A 14366-nucleotide genomic window follows, 5' to 3' on the forward strand; every position below is an offset into this window, starting at 1 on the left:
ATTATAACTTCTTCTGTGAAGACATTTTACTATATAATTATTCATAATTCATAATTACTATAACTGTGATATTGTCATTTATTATTTATTTATACACCCGCTTCCAGTTATGGGCACCCACAGGAGGAGTTATAGTTGTTGACAAATGCATGAATAAACACATCTGCATCTGCAGCACAGTTTGTTATAAACCATTTATTAACTCTTTATATACTGCTTATAAAAGCTAAATTGGGGGCTTAAAGTAAAGTGTGACCAATTAATTTTAAGGTGTCACCAGTAAAAAAGGTTGAAAACCACTGTTGTACTTTTTACTCCATCGGTAGTTCGCTTGTTTGTCACTAGTATTTGGAGAATAAACAAACATGAGTGCAATATATAAAGTAATCATATTAATAATCAGGTTACACATTAATGCATAAACACTCTTGAAAGGTTTAATTCTTTATAATGAACATTTTTATTTTGGTGTTAGAAGATTGAGCTGTTTATTCTGTAATTAATTTGATGTATTTTTCATTGTGTTGATTCAGGCTATTTTCATAATGAGGTGTTGTTACTTTTACTTTGCATATTTGTAAACAGTTTGCGACAACATTTGGTGGTAAGAGATGTGATCCAATCGGAGGGAACTTCACGAGTGTTTGGTGTTTTGCTTTTCATGCAGGTAAAGTGGCCAAAATACTGCAGAGAACAGTTTCCATGAGTCACACTTTCATAACTAAATACCTTTCATAAAGAGAAGGAGGCTCCTCATTTATGTGAGCCACATAGTCCTTAAAAATCCTACATTTACGTGATTTTTAAATTAAATTCTGACCACACTTTAAATTAAGAGTGTTTCTGTTGGATGATGACATCATTTTTATGATGTAATATTTGTGTGTATGATGTAATACTATATTTTTATGCTGTCCTAAATGCCCTCTTAACTTGGCTGCTGCTTGATGTAATGATAATTTGATAAATATAGAAACTTGTCATTAAACCGACCATAGTCTGAAAATCCTTTAATTCTCAGTTAAATAATTAAATAAAATTAAATAATGGTTCATTTCTGTGGAGACTCAAAGTGTTCAATATTAGGTAAAAAAAATAATACATCAGGCTATGATGATGATGATGATGACCAATAACCATCATAATGAATAATCTTATGAATAAATGCAAAGTAAGAATACATTTATTTATACAGCGCTTTTGTAAAAGTCTTAACATAGGTAAACGAAATAGCAAAACAACAACAACAACAGAGCAGCAGGAAAGACACACTGTTAAAAATAGAAAAGAGATCCATTAAAACATAATAACAGACAAAAACAAATAAAAACTTTAAAATATATTCACCGAATAGAATAATAATAGTTTTGAAATGGGATATAAAACTTGAAATGAAATATTGACTGTACAGAGGAAATATGGACTGAATGAAGTGTATGAGATATATGAAGATGTCAAGTGAAAAAATTAAATATGACATGTGCAATAAATAATCAAATTATATAACAGTGGAGGTTGAATGCAATGCACAATGTTAAATCCAATTTGATGAAATATATGAAAGTGACCGGTGCAGGGATTAAAACAGGGATGTGAAATGTCCAGTTTAGTAATTGAACAGTTATTTAGTAGATTAACAGCTTCTGCGTCTGCTGGTGGAGGTTTTTATGGATTCTTTCAGACGAAACAACAGCCAAAAGTAATACTACTTGAATAAATGATAATAGATGTTGTACTTTTTGGTAAATATCAGCTTTTTGTCCTAAAAAACACAAATTAAACAAGTGACAAATTCTGAAACGTGAAGCCAATGCGGAAGTGATTTAAACATGCATTCTCTCTATTGGCCAGCAGAGGGCGACTCCTCTGGCTCCAAAATGAGGTCTGATTGTATGGAAGTCTATGAGAAAATGACCCAACTTCTCACTTGATTTATTACCTCTGTAAACAGTTTCCTAATGAGTTTATGGTTTTAATCGCTAGTTTAAAGCCTTATTTAGTACAGCATGATGTTCATTTAGTAAATTATGGTTCCATTTAGAATAAAATAGACGATAAAGCAGTGTATGCGTTAGGGCGTAACTATAATGTGATTGACAAGTCGTTACCGCGGCAACAACGATAGTTACGTACATTGCGTATCGTAATCCCAGATTAGAATAGGAGTGTAGGCGTCGTCGTCGTTTTTTTATTGTGTCTTCAGTTCATGCAAATTAATTGTAACATTTGGTCGCCTAAAAAAGTCTTGAGGAGGAGTCAGATATTGGGTTTTTCCGGTAAGTACATTTTATTCTGCCTGGTTTTCACTAGCCAAAATTAGCATTAGCATTATCACAGCTAACAATAGACTGTAACCGATATATATTTCCTAGGATGGCGAAGTCATGACCCGCCCTACTCTGCCTCTGATTTGCTTACCCTGATATTCTTACCCTAACCCTAACCAATCTCAATCCTCATGCAGAAACCTAACTAATCCAACCAACGAAGGCAAGGAGTACTAGTCAATCAGAGGCAGAGTAGGGCGGGTCATGACTTCACCATCCTAAGAATTATTTTTTCCGTCAGACTGCAAATGCACCGTGCAACCCAAACTAGCAGCTAGTGGGTGTCGTTAGGGTCACATCCAACTCAGATCGTGTAGTAACACACACGTCCAAATATCACTTTTGGCTCCAAAAATCAAAGATGGCTACGGTCAAAGTGGCGAACTCGAGGCTTCAAAACGGGAGTCCAATGGGTGACATCACGTTCATTATTTCTTTACAGTCTAACGGCTTTATTTTGAAAATCTCGAACCGGAAGTTCTTGTCTCGGTTCGGGTCTCTTGACGCAGCGAATTGAAAGTTGCTGATCTCATTTCACTTCATGAAAACACAGAAGACAGAGCGGTGGTTTCCAGCCTCACTCCTCCGGGCTGTCTGTAACGGAAAGCAGCGTCTTTAGCTCCACGATGTCCGGGCACGGTCACGGTCACGGGCACGGTTGCGGCTGCGCGGGGGAGCACGAGCCCGCGGAGAGGGGCCTGGAGTACGGTCTGTACCGGCGGATCGACCTGGAGAAGCTGCAATGTCTGAACGAGAGCAGGGACGGAGACGGAAAGCTGGTGTTCAAACCGTGGGAGGAGCGGAACCAGCGGGACAAGGTAACGGCCGTCCACAGCCTCTCCCCCGGTCTGTTATCCTGCGTGTGTTCCCGGTGAAACACAGACTCACTCCCGCGGCTCCTGGCTGCATGTGACCCGGGTGAGAGTGTAGGTCTGCGGGGAGTGTCTCTGCATGCGGAGCCTCACTGCGCAGTTACAAAAACAAACAACAACTACAAAACAACTATAAGACTGTATCAGCAGTTTGAATCTTCTCTAAATGAACTCTTAGTCTAATCTCTGACCTGTGACGTTAATTTATTTTACTAATTTGGGGTAATATGGTTAAAATCGTTATCATAATGTTGATAGTTTTATTTTCAAATACCGATTTATAGCACGATATGCTACAAAATGAAGTAATTAAACTGATATTTAAAGTAGACCTGCAGCCATTAGTCACCTAATTGAATAGTTGCCAACTATTAAATTAATCGCCAACTATTCTGATAATCAATTAATCATTTCGAGTCATTTTCTAAGCAGAAAATTGCTAAATTCTCTGATTCCAGCTTCCAAAATATGGAATATCTTTGGGTTTTGGGTTGTGGACTGTTGGTCAGGACAAAAAAAAAGACATTTGAAGACGTCATCTTGGGCTTTGGGAAACAGTGATCAACATTTTCTGACGTTTAATAGACTTAACAACTAACCAATTAACTAAACAAAACTTAGACATTTTCAGTTTTTGTTGACATTGTCAGAAAGGTGATGATTCTCCTTCATGTTTATTATTGAGGTCATAGTGGGTGGTGGTGGTGGTGGTGTATTGGAGTGCATTATATTGAAATGTGTTCCTAATATTTTGTCCACCCCAGTAATATACATGGTTGTGCCATAGTCATGTAATAAATATACCTGCATTGGCTTATATCTACAAAAACTTTATCAAAAGCTTTTTATTTTAGACATAAAAAGCTTTTTAGACTCTACTGTAACAGGTAAGTGGCCGACATGACAAAGCTTAAAATTGATATCCTGCTAGTATGATGGTCAACTGTTCAAGCAAAAAATCAAATAATACTCAGTAGACATGATCAAACATACGAAAGATGAAACAGTAGCAAAAACAGTTACGAGAATTACAAAAAATAATGCATGTAAGAATTAACACGTTTGTCTTTCTTCTTAGTTTGTCGAGAGCGACGCAGATGAAGAGCTGCTGTTCAACATCCCGTGAGTCCTAAAATTACACATCATCATCATCATCATCATCATCATCATCATCAGTAGCCTCATCTTTTATCTTTTCGCTTGCATGAACACAGAATATTTAATGTTTTGCTTCGTGTACGCACACTGATTTTAAAGTATAAAAAGGTGAAGATACTTTGAGCACAGCAGTGCTTCTCTCCTGGGTGCCAGCTGGTGCAGTATTCCAGCTGCAGCAGGATACTAGAGATGACACTTTTTTTTATTAACAGATTATATTAAAAACAAAAAGCAGCAAACTACATGTTTCACATGTTGCTTCGTCAGATTCACTCTGTGCTTGATTGCCATCAGGTGCTGATTAGAGGAGAATACAAACAGGTTCACATTCACCAATACAAATGCACTTCTAGAAGTCAACAATAGGGGATAGCAAATATAATTCTACCGTACAAAATTAGATATAAATATAGCCGCAAGCAGCAATTCGCAGGTTCAAACCTTTTTGCACTCAACAGAAGGAAGCAGCTCAATTGTCCAAAATTAAAGCCGTGAGCAGGATTCACAGAGGTGAGCAAAGTCAGTTCAGCTACTTTAATTCTGTTTTAAAGGAGTGACACCAATCACACACTTGTTTCATCATCACAAAGCCTGCAGTATGTCAGTATTTGTGCACTCAAAGTTCATTTGTCCCTCCGTCATCGGATTTGAATAAAACTCGGCGTGTAAGTTCAAGAGACAATGCAGGACGTCTCCAGTAAGTTTAATCAGGATTGCTCAAAGGCATCTTGAGTTATGGGCAAATATTTGATAGGCCACGCCCACTTGCACCAATCAATATGGCGCTTCAGATTTTGGTTGATTCTTGCCCCCGGAGCATGCACACCAGTTTTCATGATACACGTTCAGGGGTTTGAACCCTAAATATTATAAGTCAGAGTACAAAATACGTAGTCTGGCTATTCCACCTCCAGTACTACAGAGGATGAGTTGATCCAGAATGCAGACATTTCCATAAGATAAATATAGAGCACATGAATTTCCTCATAACAAGATACATATTAGAAGAAAGAGGGTACTATACATAATACATAATACATTCCACCTTGATACATTACAAAAGTCGGAGGAGGTTAATACTATCACAGAGAAGATATTAAATCAACCTGTCTTAATAAGGGAAGGAAAGGGGGTTTGTGCCAGGAGGAGTTTAGTAGCTCAACTTTACCTACATACGAGGTCACCTGTAGGCACAAAGGAACAATGTAGGTTAAACATACAAGCACAAGTTATAGACATGGACTCAGGTCTAATGCTTCATTCAACCCATGTGGCTCCAAGGAGTTGAGAACATATATCAAATATGTTTCCCCTTTCAATAACTGATCTATGATATTGCCACCTCTAGTGTTAGGAGTGACTCGCTCAATCCCTGTGAATTTCATTTCTTATAGCTGCTTTATGTTCAGCTGTTCTCAACTTCAGATTACGCTTAGATTGGCCTACATATATAAAACATGGACACTTCAGCATATAGATGACGTGTAGACAGACAATTAATAAACTCTTTCTACCTGTGTGAGGGTGGCAAAACATCTGATAAGATTTTTGCTTTTAGATGTTTTATTACAGAGAATGTATGAAACACATGACCAAAGTAGTCACACATTATGTCATTGTGTTACTTATGGATGAAATTATAGTGAAACAAAAATTATTTCTCTTTTTGGTGGGGATACCCTGGAACCACCTCAAAGAACCCTGGGGATCCCCAGAGCCCATTTTGAGAACAATTATGGTTAAATGTATTATGTATTTTGTATAGTATCCTCTTTTTCCTAATATATATTTTTCTACTTTTTTCTACTATTTTCAGATGCATACGGTAGAATGCATCTTATGAGGAAATTCATGTAGTTTGTACTCTGTGATATTTATCTTATGAAAATGTCTGCATTATGGATATACTCATCCTCTGTAGTACTAGAGATGGAGTAGCCAGACAATGTATTTAGTACTCGGACATTAATTGTATCTCATTATCTTATGGAAAAGGATATGTAATATTTATATCTAATTTAATCTGCCTCCATCGAACTGAGACATGTGCTGTTCTCTCTAAATGCACTTTAATGCACTGTGCTGCTAACTGCTCGTTCTTTTTTTGTTTTTTTTCTCTTGGGATTTTTATGTTTTTATCATTTTTTTAAAGGGAATTTTTAGATATACAGTATATCTTTATCCTTTCTGTTGTTGCCCTGCTGGGAGGAACAGTATTTCGGGGTTTTTTTTGTGTGTATGCAAATACACAAGAAAATGACAAACTAAATCTTGAAATCTAATTTTATATGGTAGAATTATATTTGCTATTTCCTGTTATTGTTGACTTTTTGAAGTGCATTTGTATCTGGGAATGTGAACCTGTTGTATTCTCGGCTAAACAGCACCTGATTATTTAAAGACACCTGATGGCGATCGAGCACAGCGTGAATCTGATGAAGCAACATGTGAAACTTGTAGTTCGCTCCTTTTTATTTTTAATGTTATGTGTTAGTAAAAAAAGTGTGAATCCTAGCATCCTGGTGTGCTGGAATATTGATTTTTTTTTTTTGTTGGTTTACAGTTTAAAGTATAACTGTACATGGCAACGCACAGTAAATCAGTGATACCTTGTATTTTACTACAAAATGTTGTTGTTAAGGTCCTAATAACACTGAGATCAGCTCTTTGAGTTTGTCTTTAGTTACAGATTAAAGTGATTCTGGTTCTAATTTCACTTTTAGTTTTCACATCTCATCATTCGTCTCTCGTGACGGCTTCTGCTTACTTTCCTTTCACAGCGTCCTATTTTTTTGTGCTGTCGGCGTCTCCTCTCTGTGATTTTGCACCGTTTTGTCCAAGATAGTAGCAAAAAAACTCTGTGTCATCTCTTTCAGTTTTACAGGCAGTGTGAAGCTGAAAGGCGTCATCATCTCCGGAGAAGACGACGAATCTCATCCAGCCGAGATACGACTGTGAGTGTCTGATGCCGCTTCTTTGATCAGGGGTCAGAGAGGTCATGCAGAATAAACATCCCCATAACTGGTTTACACAACCGTATGTGAAAATTTCTTGCTCCTATAAATTGATTGTCTCCATCGAACCTTATCATGTCACCTGATCATCACTAGACTTAAAGGTTTTAATGTTTAGGAAGGTAAAAAGTCAAAATCACTCTGTGACTTTTATCTCAGGTCAAAGTGTTGTGAGAGAAATGTGTTTAATCAAATCTTTATTGTCATATGTTACAGAGAACAGTCAGTCGCACAATACTTTGCGCTCCCTTCTGGTCACCATAGACAATTAAACTATGAGCACAATATATAAAAAACATTACAATATAAAAAGAGAAAATTAGACACAAAGGAAAAAGAACACTTGGATAGCACATTGGTGTGTATGAATCTGTGCTACGTCCCATTTTAAAAAAATAAAAAGCTAGTAGAGGCTAACGTAGCCTCGAGCAGAGATGAAGAGCGGGCTCCAGAGGTCTGTAATCTCTCGTCTTTCTAACTCCATGTCCACTGATTTTTTTTTTTTTCCTTTTTCAAACTTTTTCAGCTCCGACCGACACTGACTCAAGTGACATCACATGAAGCAATTTATCAGACTTCCTGCAGCTCTCTCTGGAGCCATAAAAGGCTTTATACTACTTTTTCACATATGCAGTAGTACTCCCCAAGACCTGTAAACAGACTTTGATGTGTAATATCAGTGAAGTTCCCCTTTGTCATCCTGTTTGTCCGTTCTGTAATTTTGCTTTCTTTGTCTGTTCTGTACACATAACATCTGTCCGTCCTAGAAGAGAAATCGAATGGAGAATCGAGGGTCTAAGGATTAGAGGATGTTGTATTGCTGTACAGATTTTAAAGACCTTTAAGGCGAATTCACAAGTTGTGATATTGGGCTACATAAGTAAAAACTGACTTGACGTTAAAGTACTGTGGGTGTGGTCGTGATTGCAGTACTCCCACCCTCTCCCTCACTAGAGAAAGTAAAGTAATTTCATGAATTTAACCTTCTCATTGTATTTTTTTTTTTCTAGGTACAAGAACATCCCTCAGATGTCCTTCGATGACACCGGCAGAGAACCTGAACAAGCCTTCAGACTCAACAGAGACCCTGCCGCTGAGCTGGAGTACCCGACCAAGTGAGAGCACAAGCAGGAATACTGTTTAACTTCAGTGTGATTCAGTCCCTGCAGCTGCCGGGATGATGCTGAAAGCCACAACCAGCTCACTGCTGAGCACCCTCACACTAGGAAGATGAAGACGTTTAGGATGACAGACAGACATTTAACACATTTTATTAATTAATCGCACAAGTGTTGCACAGTTATTTATTTCAAAATTTAATAAGAAGATAAACCCCTTGAGATGTACCATCTTGTTTTCAAGAAGGTCCTCAGGCACAAAACATGAAAGTTAACAAATATTTAAACAATAAACAAACAATTAATACATAATAATAATGGTAATAGATTAAACAATCCAACAGCACAAAACAATCAGCACGGACATACACATAAGGGCTCTCCCACCATCCCAAACACCCAGTATTAGATATTAAATCTACCTGTCTTAATACCTAGTCTACTTATAAACTAAAATTGAAGGTACATAATCAATCAAAAACAAGAACAAACAGATTTAAGGTAAACAAGCAAAGAAGTCTTGAAGTCATGGAAAGAAGTCATCAATCTGAGTGGTGTGTGATGGTGCTTAAAACTTAAAAACACATCTCCCAGTTTCTTTAAAGATTGTAGGCATTATAAAAAAGGTTGTTGAGTGTGTCTGAGTGAATATGATGATCTGAATGGAACTGAAAGCTGCTTTAAGTATAAATGATAGTTAAAGTAACCGCATTTGAAAACAAAGAGCAGCTGATGAAAACGTCTCCTCGAGTGAAGTGGCAGCCAGTTAAGTGTGTCATACAGACAGATGTTCCCGCTGAAAAATTTAAGTTTTCTCCTTAACTGTTGGATCCTGCAAAGTCGTATTCGGAGGCTTTTAAATTCGCCCGCACAAGAGATGTAGAACTGATAGTCAGGATCATTTTCAGAGGCGGGATGAAATATAATCTGGTCAAAGAAGCGTTTACATGACAAATGAAACCAAGCATGTGTTTCTCTTTCTGTTGGCGTAATATTTACGTACACACACGCGCCGTGACTCAGTGTTAACATGTTTGCAACTTCAACTGCAACTCAGTGCGACGACTCCATCCTGGTTCTCAAGAAGACAGTTTTTCTCATATACAGACTGCTTCTTATCGCTTGTTTTCCTGAAGTGTCTCTTGTTCTTTCCAGGATCGCTCGTTTCTCCAATGTTCAGCACCTCTCCATCCACGTCTCCAAGAACTTCGGAGCAGAGAGCACCCGGGTCTACTACATCGGCCTCAGAGGAGAATACTCAGAGGTCAGTCTGAACATGAAACGTCACCAGTGTGCCGAAGCGTCTCTTATTTTCTTGGTCTGATCATTTTAAACGCCTTAATAACATGTGAGAATTTGTAACATTACTAAAAATCTATCACATATGTTGTGTACGTGTGCTGACTTTGTTACCTTGACCAGTATATTGTCCACATATTGTCCTCAGTGCGACTGGGCTAACGAGTGTTTCCAGGATTCATGGTTGATTCGCTGTGTGTGTCAGATTATTATATTGAAGAGAGACATTATTTTGTTGCGTCTTTTATCCCGAAGGCAGAAGATTCTCCCCTAAAATATTGTTGTATCTCTCTGGTGTCTCCCTTTCATCTTCAAAACAGTCTCTGCGTGTTTGTCAGCCGGTGCGATGCTGATATCCATTTCTTTAAGTGAAAGAATCAAAACATGACATTTTTTACAGTATTCTGAAATAGTTGCATCATGCCGCATCGTCCCGTAGCTCAGAGTTGCTGAGATTGTGTGTGTTTTACGCCGGCGGCCACACAGCCATGCGGCTTTTTAAAATCCTTCATGACTGATCATCTGCTTCAGAGGATCAGTTTGTTCCATATTCGCTCCAATTCTAGATTTTAATTTTCACAATTTTCCAAGCTGTATTTAAGGACTTTGAATCGTTTTATCTCTCAGAAGCTTGATGCCTGAGGTTTTCTCTTCAGCATCAGTAAAAACTGTTTTATTTGATATGGTTTACATCAGCCCAAGACTGGATGGAGTATTTGGGTTTCCCAAGATGGGGAGGTGTAGAGTCATTGCTTTGGGATTATGCATGACCAGGGGGCAAAACATTTAAGCAGAGTAAAAGTTAAATTAATCTATAAATGAATGAATAAACAAAGCTGCTCTGATGCTATAAAATTAAGATTTTAAAAGTTTTTGTACACACCTTCCCATTCCCTCAGATGAGAAAGTGTGTCCAAATGTTTGACGGGCACTATAGATATTTAAAGTACACAATGGACAGATTTTAGACAGTGAAGAAAAGACAAACAAGTGATGATCAAATTCCATATGTTATATATATCACTGTTAATATAGTGGGACAGCCTTGTGACCTGTTTTGTCTTAAAAACTCTGACAGTTTTGCCAAACTTTTTATTTTTCATTTACAAAACTTTAAACTTATGAGAAACTTGTGCAAAGAAATATGCAGTTGAAGTTTTTGATAATGTTATTTAAATAAAGTTCTACTTGGCTCATTTTATGATTAGTTTTGTCACCAGTTGATAAAAATCTAAAATCGATTTTACTCATCTGGGAGACGGATGGAGTAGCATGAAAGACAAAAAGTCTGACGTACTGCTCCAAGGCAATTAAAATGACAAAATATAAAAAGTTATTTAGAACATATTGTGTACCTCCTGCTATATTCTATAATGTTTCCTCCATGAGCTCAAACAATACGGTCTAAAGCTGAGAAAACTATATTGACAATGAATTAATTGTTTAATTTTTTAAGAAACATGCTAAACATATTGTGGTTTCAGCTTCTCCATTGTGAGGATTTGCTGCTTTTCTTTGTCTTATGTGATACTCAATTGAATATATTTGGGTTTTGGATTATTGGTCCAACAAAACATGCAAATGAAAATACTACTTTGAGCTCTGGGAAATATGATTGTCAAAAATTGTTGAATTATTTCTTTTTTATTATTATTAAAAAAATTAAAATTATTATTACCATTTGTTGTAGCCCGAGTACAGTCAACTTTATAGTAGTGCTGCCAGTCCTCTTTTGTGCTTCATTTATAAAGATAACATGGGAACAAATACACTAAATTTTAAATTAAAATTCATGACTTTCTTTGAGTGTAGAGCAGCTCTGCCTCTCTGTGAATGTCCTCGATTTTAACCACAAACACTAAATCAATTCACGTTTGTCCTTGCTGGAAGTCAACCTGTCTTTCTCTCTGCCCTTTCAAGGCTCACAGACATGAAGTGACGATCTGTAACTACGAGGCGTCAGCGAACCCTGCAGATCACAAGGTGGAGAGCATCATCCCGCAAACCAACTTCATTTCCTGAAAGCTTCAGAGAGACGGGAGGAAGAGGAGGAGGAGAGGTTTCAGTGGCGTCTGCTGACTGTCATTGACACAGGTCCAAAAAGTCAAAGATGAGTTCAACGCTGCGTATTGGCAGGTTGGTCGAGCTCGACCGGGACTGAGCACTGAAATCTGAAGACCAGAGAGCTTCAGATGTGTCTGGAAGTGCCAAGTTGTCGCTGTTTTTCTGTGGCAATAAAGAGTGAAGGCTTGAAGAATGTCGGCAAAAAGCTTAATAAATGCATGAAACATTTGACACTCAGATTAAGTCTGTTGTTATCAGTATAACCTGTATACTCTGATTCATGTCAAAAGATATCCACCTCTGCAATAAAGTTACAGCTAAAATAAAACACTGATAGCTGAAAATGAAACTAAGCAATTGTACTTTTTGATTAATTTAACTCAAGACTTTGGTTGTCATGTTTAAACTCTGGATGCATAATCAGCTTCATGTAAAACATGTAAAGCAGTGAAACAAATAGCAGCTCATGGGCCAAAATATGCATGAATATAACTTTGTTACATCGAATACTGTCCTTATATGAACAGGGCATTAAAACCGTGGTTGCACCGTGCTATTTGAACAGTGCATGGTGCTGAAATTAAGTCTAATGAACCTGCCAAAATTGAGTTTTACTGTTTTAATTCCACAGTTTAAGATCATTCAATCAAAACAGATTTGTTTTACAAACACAAATAGGTGCTAATCTGAAGAAAATGCTGTGTTTATACCTAACAGTACTTTCAATCAACCATAAATGAAGCAGGCCACTTTATCATGTGGATAACCAGTCAAGTACGTCTGTGGTTTTTAGCCAAATGAGTTTTAAAATAAGCGGTAACTCTGTTAGCTTTCACTTACTAATGTGAAAAACCACATTTGCCCTCAGATACAATCCTAAACAGCATTATAAATCAATTTGATTCTTCAATTAATTAAAATAAATAAAACATAAAGGCCTGTGTTTCCACTGCACTGGTTAACAGCCTCAAATAAAATATTCTCAAAAAACTTGCCTGTGGGCTTTAGGGTCTTTCAGTGGCACTTAAACATCTGCAGAAAAATATACAGGAATGTAAATATACATGCCAATATAATTTCATTATTCATGCCTTTTGTAAAACCAGAATATTGTCTACTGATGTTTGCTGGATGCCTTCTGCCACCTAGTGGTTCATTGTGTGACTGATGTCCAGTCTGAGCAGGACTTGGATGGGTTTCCATAGTGCTCTCTGAGTTGATACAGTTAGTTAAATAAACATGCTACTATTCAGGGAAGATGGAAGTTTTCTAGATGGAGTGTGGTTGAGGTATTAATATAATTTAATATAATATAATATGAAATATTGGGATCAGGGCTTGGACCAAGTCCAAAGTCTCCTGCAGCACAGGTCCACTCTCTGCAAAAACACTTAAATACAAACATGTCACATTCACATCCATATTGTCATTTTTGAGCTTTTGAGCCAATATTTACTAGTATAAACTCACTGAAAAGCTTCCCGTTACCTCCTCACCTTCCTGTTTTCCCAACAAAGGGCTTATGTCATTCTTGATTTCTTTGCATTAGTAATGCAGCATGACATCATGCAGTATGTTGCAGCCTGCGAGTGCATTTACGAGAATGTGTGCACTCAGTATTGAAGACTGTATGTTTGGAGGGTTTAGAAAATAGGATGTTTGAGCCCTCCAAAAAGGTTGCTATATTTAAAAAAAGAAAAATCTCACCTGTAGGTGTATGTAGACAGTTTTGCTGCTCAAAGCATTTACAAATGACATTTAGAGAAATCAGGACCAGTGTGTCTTTACAAAAACAGTCTCCCAGTTTCTCTGGATTATCTACAGGAGCCATAAATACTATTTTCATTGCTGTCAGTGCCACAATTAAAATGGAATTAAAATGCAACATTAAGCTACTGTATAAACTGCAGTTACATTTAGCTTTACAATATCCATGTGTTTCAGACACTTGACCTGTTTTACTAGTTATTCTCAGTACTACTTCAAGGACTTTGTGTAAATTAAACAAAATAAAAAAACTGAAATTTGGAGAAGATAAGGTATAATTTGCTCAACAGTAAAACCAAAATAATCATAGATTTTGAAGTGGGGACATTAAAAATCAAAGTTAGCAAACAATGTCTGTGTTACTTAAGAATATATTATAACCTAAATGACCTAAATATTCCTCTAAATCTTTCCAAAAGGTAAATGAAAATTCACAATTATAGGATAAGTCTATTAATACACTTACAGCTATTATTAAGGTCAATAATTCTGGAAATCACACTGTTACAGGGATACATTGATCATATTGACAGCAGGGGAAGAAGTATTCAAATCACTTACTTATGTAAAAGTAAAGAAGATTTAGCAACAAAATGTACTTAGCATATCAAAAGTATAAGAATTAATCATGCAAAATGTCAGCTAAACATGGGTCAAATGTCACCGCGTCAGTGTATTATTGGCTCATATTGACTTTGTTTTGTATACAGCAATGCTGCGGTTGGTCACTTGCTATATATATGTTTG

The 14366-nt window shown here is 36.9% G+C and overlaps 1 protein-coding gene across 1 annotated transcript; it reads left to right on the forward strand.

Moving 5' to 3' along the window:
• Positions 1-2803: 2803 nt before the first annotated feature.
• On the forward strand, positions 2804-12201 carry pithd1 (PITH (C-terminal proteasome-interacting domain of thioredoxin-like) domain containing 1). The gene is made up of 6 exons (XM_044335290.1): positions 2804-3145; positions 4278-4321; positions 7234-7311; positions 8382-8486; positions 9645-9753; positions 11709-12201. Exons 1-6 carry the CDS (start codon positions 2954-2956, stop codon positions 11808-11810), a joined length of 630 nt encoding a protein of 209 aa, XP_044191225.1. The 5' UTR covers positions 2804-2953; the 3' UTR covers positions 11811-12201.
• Positions 12202-14366: the final 2165 nt, after the last annotated feature.

Source organism: Thunnus albacares, chromosome 19 (assembly GCF_914725855.1).
Source record: "Thunnus albacares chromosome 19, fThuAlb1.1, whole genome shotgun sequence".
In the NCBI taxonomy this organism is placed as follows: domain Eukaryota; kingdom Metazoa; phylum Chordata; class Actinopteri; order Scombriformes; family Scombridae; genus Thunnus; species Thunnus albacares.

Coding starts and splice junctions, on each gene's coding strand:
- pithd1 (XM_044335290.1), top strand. CDS start 2,954: ATGTCCGGGCACGGTCACGGTCACGGGCACGGTTGCGGCTGCGCGGGG. Junction 8,487..9,644: donor GAGCTGGAGTACCCGACCAA/GTGAGAGCACAA, acceptor TGTTCTTTCCAG/GATCGCTCGTTTCTCCAATG. Junction 9,754..11,708: donor TCAGAGGAGAATACTCAGAG/GTCAGTCTGAAC, acceptor TGCCCTTTCAAG/GCTCACAGACATGAAGTGAC.